The sequence below is a fragment of the Dipodomys ordii genome, unplaced genomic scaffold, assembly GCF_000151885.1.
Source record: "Dipodomys ordii isolate 6190 unplaced genomic scaffold, Dord_2.0 Scaffold155, whole genome shotgun sequence".
Classification (NCBI taxonomy): domain Eukaryota; kingdom Metazoa; phylum Chordata; class Mammalia; order Rodentia; family Heteromyidae; genus Dipodomys; species Dipodomys ordii.
This window is the reverse complement of record NW_012267371.1, coordinates 1,126,958-1,131,496: the sequence shown is the minus strand read 5'-3', so window position 1 is coordinate 1,131,496 and position 4,539 is coordinate 1,126,958. Positions and strand designations below refer to the sequence as shown.

At 46.8% G+C, this 4,539-nt stretch overlaps 1 protein-coding gene across 1 annotated transcript in view; it reads right to left on the bottom strand.

Moving 5' to 3' along the window:
• Positions 1-4,539, bottom strand: part of Espl1 (extra spindle pole bodies homolog 1 (S. cerevisiae)) — a 41,050-nt gene that overhangs the window by 5,400 nt on the left and 31,111 nt on the right. Inside the window, exons 6-11 of the mRNA XM_013032425.1 lie at positions 4,128-4,367; positions 3,089-3,233; positions 2,845-2,983; positions 2,266-2,405; positions 736-870; positions 210-329 (exon numbers count right to left, since the gene is read on the bottom strand). Of these exons, the coding sequence (XP_012887879.1) occupies positions 210-329; positions 736-870; positions 2,266-2,405; positions 2,845-2,983; positions 3,089-3,233; positions 4,128-4,367 (919 nt within the window). The remainder of the gene's footprint in view (positions 1-209; positions 330-735; positions 871-2,265; positions 2,406-2,844; positions 2,984-3,088; positions 3,234-4,127; positions 4,368-4,539) is intronic.

The following is a 4,539-nucleotide window of genomic DNA, read 5'->3' as shown; positions in this document are numbered from 1 at the left end:
CTGTGGCTCAAGTGGTAGAGCGCTAGCCTTGAGCTGAAGAGCTGAGGGACAGCGCCCAGGCCCAGCGTTCAGGCCCCACAACTGGACCCCCCCCCAAAAAAAATAATAAAAAATAAGTAAACTTTACCTGATCTATATAACTATAAGCTGTCTGTACATTGCCTTTGTAATAACAATAAAAAATTATTTTTAAAAAAGGTAAGAAATACCTCCTGGTGCATCCAGCAGAGATGACTCTGAAGTAGATCACAAGTCAAGGAAAGGAGTGGATACAGGTCAGCAGTGTGACTGACAAGCTTCAGGCTTGATTTTGCCTCTTCCAGGTATAACTAAGAAAGCAGTCAGAGGATGTGTGAGCAGGCTAGTTAGGAAAGACAACCAGACTCTTCAAATTAAGGCAGAATAAAGCATTCACAAGCAACATGCTAGACATTCCGTTGAACAAAATGGCCAAGTACACGTTGAATCATTTCAAATATTATAATTACATAGAACCTATTCACTGACTAGAATGCTCATTTAACTTTCATTCTAGAAAGACAAAGCTGACTCAGAGCAAGAAGAATCTTCCATCCAATAGCTCAAAAGGAGTTCCCACAGTCATGTCCACCCTCACTCACTGTAGCACTGCAGTCCAGGGAAAGCTTGTCACTTGAGTTTGTCTTGGGGGAAAAACTAAGCCTCTAAAACCACAAGCCCTTCTGCAGCCCACAGGCTTGGACAACTAACACTCACCTGGGCGTAGCTGGGGCAGCCGAGGCTCAGGAGGAGTTTGGTGAGATGGCAGGAGTAGCTTGTTGCTTTCGTGTGGTCCTCTAGTCTCTCAGCAACAATCCGCAGAAGCAGCAGGGCCTCCAAAGCCTGCAAGGGCTAGAAGGCCAGAAGCAGCAAGCTAACCCATTCCTGTGTCCATCTTGCAAGCCTCCAATCCCACCCTCTGTCCCCAGTCCTCTGGGACCTTGAATTGTGGTCTGACCCTAGGGCATTTATAGAATATATAAGCCATCAGCTATCTTCAGAGTCTGCAAAAGCATCCTGTCCAACTCTGCTTTAAAGACTATATAGATGCCAAGACTTATTAGGAGGTTACTATGCATCAGGTATGAGACCAGAGGCTTTATGTACCAACTTATTTATTTATGTCTGTCATGGGGCTTGAACTCTGGGCCTGGGTGCTGTCCCTCAGCTCTTCAGCTCTAAGCTAGTCTTCTGCCACTTGAGCAACAGCACCACTTCCAGCTTTTTCTGTTTATGTAGTGCTGAGGAATCGACCCCACAGCCTCATGCATGCAAGGCAGCCCTCATTTTATTTTCAAACAACTCTAATTCCAGTTTTATAGCAGAGGAAACTAAGGTTCACAATGCTTATCTAACTTTATGTAACATGCAAGTAAATAGAACAAAGCCTTAAATCTATGGCTGTGGTAGCTTCCTAACCTCCTTCAGATTACCCAAAGGTTCATAGCAACAAAATTCCTTTATATACATTCCTTTGGGGAGAGAGGGGAGCTAGCTTCCTTTCTTTTTCTTTTCTGGGAGTTGATAAAGATACTCATGCATGCTAGGCAAGAACTCTATCACTGATCTACATCCTCAGCGTTTTTCTTTTTGTGTGTGTGCTGGTCCTTGGGCTTGAGCTTAGAGCACTGTCGCTGAGCTTCTTTTGCTCAAGGCTATATCTCTACCACTTGAACCCCAGTTCTACTCCTGGCTTTTTTGGTTGTTAATTAGAGATAAGAGTCTCACAATTTTTCTGCCCGGGCTGGCTTCAAACCTTGATCTTTAGATCTCAGCCTCCTGAATAGCCAGGATTACAGACAAGAGCCATTGATGTCTGCCTCAGCCTTTTATTTATTTTTGCCAGTCCTGGGGCTTGAACCCTGGGCCTGGGTACTATCCTTGAGCTTCTTTTTGCTCAAAGCTAGCACCGTACCACTTGAGCCATAATGCCACTTCTAGCTTTTTCTGTGTATGTAGTACTAAGGAATCGAATCCAGGACTTCATGCATGCTAGACAAGCACTCTACCACTAAGCCACATTCCCAGCCCTTAATTTTAACTTTGAGAGAGGAAGAACAAAGTTCCAGGTCAGCTTAGGCAACTTAATGAGACCCTGTCAGAAGTGCACCACCATTTCTGGCTGAGCCGAGGCTCTTAATGGTTGGGTTCTGTAGCATATCAGAAGATTCACAGGCCAAGGATGAGGGAGCTGTTTTGGGCTGCATTCTTGTATGGACTTTTTCTATTAGTGCCCTGCCCTATTACCTTTGCCACCAGCTGATAGAGGGCCACTAGGATCTGGAGAGAGACTGTTGTCTGCTGGAGAGACCGCACAGCTAGAGATGGCTCCTTTGTAAGCACCTTCTTCCAAAGGGCCAAGGCTTGGTCCAGGAATCTGGATTGAGCTGGAAGTCAGAAGAAAGTGACCATTCTCTTCAGGAGGCTGAGATCTGAGGATCATAGTTCAAAACCAGCCTGGGTAGGGAAGTCTGTAAGATTTTTATCTCCAGAAATCCACAAAAAGATAGAAGCGGAGCTGTAGCTCAAATGATGGAGAGCTAGCCCTGAGCAAAAAAGCTGAGGACCAGCATCTAGTCCCTGAGTGCAAGCCCCAGTACTGGCTCCAAAAAGAAAAAATAAAGTGACCATTCTCTCCCTCTCCAAATGGGCCATCTGGAAAACATGCTACTTTCTGTATAAGATCCTCTGCTCTTTTGCCAGCCCCCCTCCCATCTCCCTCCACCCCTCTATCACCCATCTCTCAGCTTCTCCCATCCCAGTGATCCTTGTTCTGCTCTTGAGAAACCAGAAACGCCCATGCTATGCTACGCTTATTGTCCTTACCTGCATCTGCAGCCAAGTTGAAGGCAATGTTACTGTATAGGAAACGATCTTCCTGCAGTTTATCTTCATAGTTCAGGTCATTGACTTCAAATTCTTCCAAGTTACTAGGGGCTTGGGCTCTCTGATCCCGTTCAATACCCTGGATGGAGAGATGAAGGTAAAAATCAAGGCACCAGCTTAGTAGTGCCAGCCCAGTGAAAATGACTGCTATACCCACCCAGTTCTGCTCAATACCATTACTCACTTCCCGCATTTTGGCTTCCAAGGTACAGATGTAGAACCACAGCAAGGCCTGGGCTTTATCATCCAGAAGCTGATCCTGGGCCTGAGCCTCAGGCTGCACAGACTCCAGAAGCTGCAGGGCTTCTTGGATAGCATCAAGGGCAGAACTGTAGGGAGAGGTACACGTAGGTGAGGCTCACTATAAGTACCAGGCATGGGTCTGTGGGAACTGGTACAAGATAGCTAATCTCATTTGAATGAGTTCTAAGGCCATGAAATTAAGTGGGTCCTCAGCAACATAAAGCAGGAATCCCACTCTGAAAAGAATTAAGATTGGGGCTGGGAAGGTGACTCAGTGGTAGAGTACTTGCCTATGCATGCAAGAGGCTCAATTCCTCAGCACCACATAAGCAGAAAAAGCCAGAAGTGGCACTGTGGCTCAATTGGTAGAGCACTAGCCTTGAGCTGAAGAGCTCAGGGACAGTTCCCAGGCCCAGAGTTCAGGCCCCACAACTGCCAAAAAAAAAAGAATTAAGATTAAGACAAGGAGCCAGGCACTGGTGGCTAAAGCCTATAATCCTAAGGAGGCTCAGATCTGAGGATCAGGGTTCAAAGCCAGACTGGGCAGGAAACTTCATGAGGTATTTTTGTTTGTTTGTTTGTTTTCCATGAGACTCTTATCTCCAATTAACCACCAGAAAACAGGAAGTGGAGTTGTGGCTCAAAGTGATAAAGCATTGAACAAAAAATGCTCAGGGACAGGGGCTGGGAATGTGGCTTAGTGGTAGAGTGCTTGCCTAGCATGCATGAAGCCCTGGCCTTGATTCCTCAGTACCATATAAACAGAAAAAGCCAGAAGTGGTACTGTGATTCAAGTGGTAGAGTGCTAGCCTTGAGCAGAAGAAGCTCAAAGACAGAGCCCATGTCCTGAGTTCAAACCCCAGGACTGGCAAAAAATAAAGCTGATAGCACCCAGGCTGTTCAAGCTCCAAGACAAAAAAAGAAAAGAAAAAACAGATTAAGGCCAGAAGTAAGCTCAGCCTCCCCTACTTCCTCCTCACCAATCAGCCTGCTGGGCAAAGTCGTGGTAGCAGAGCACTTGAGCCAATTCCACCAAGTGAGTGGCTCGAGCCCATGCCCCGGCTGATGTCTCCTCAGAGCTCAGCTCCAGCAGGTCACAGATGACATTGAAGCGTTCCTGTCCGGTGTCAGCCTTAACTGCCTTGTAGGCCTGTAACTCCTCCCTCAGCAGGAAAGCCAGGGTCTCAGGGTCCCAGTCACTAAGGGTGTCTCGTAGAGTCCTGAAAAAGGCAAAGTTCAGCACCATGGAAGGACAGGAGTCTCTGTCCCTATGCCAGGAAGCTCCAACCTTGGCTTAAGAATTCACTGAGGGGGAGGAGGGGGGGGTGGGATGGGAAGAGGAAACAAAGGCTACAATGCTTGATAAGAAATGTACTCATAGGGGCTGGGAAG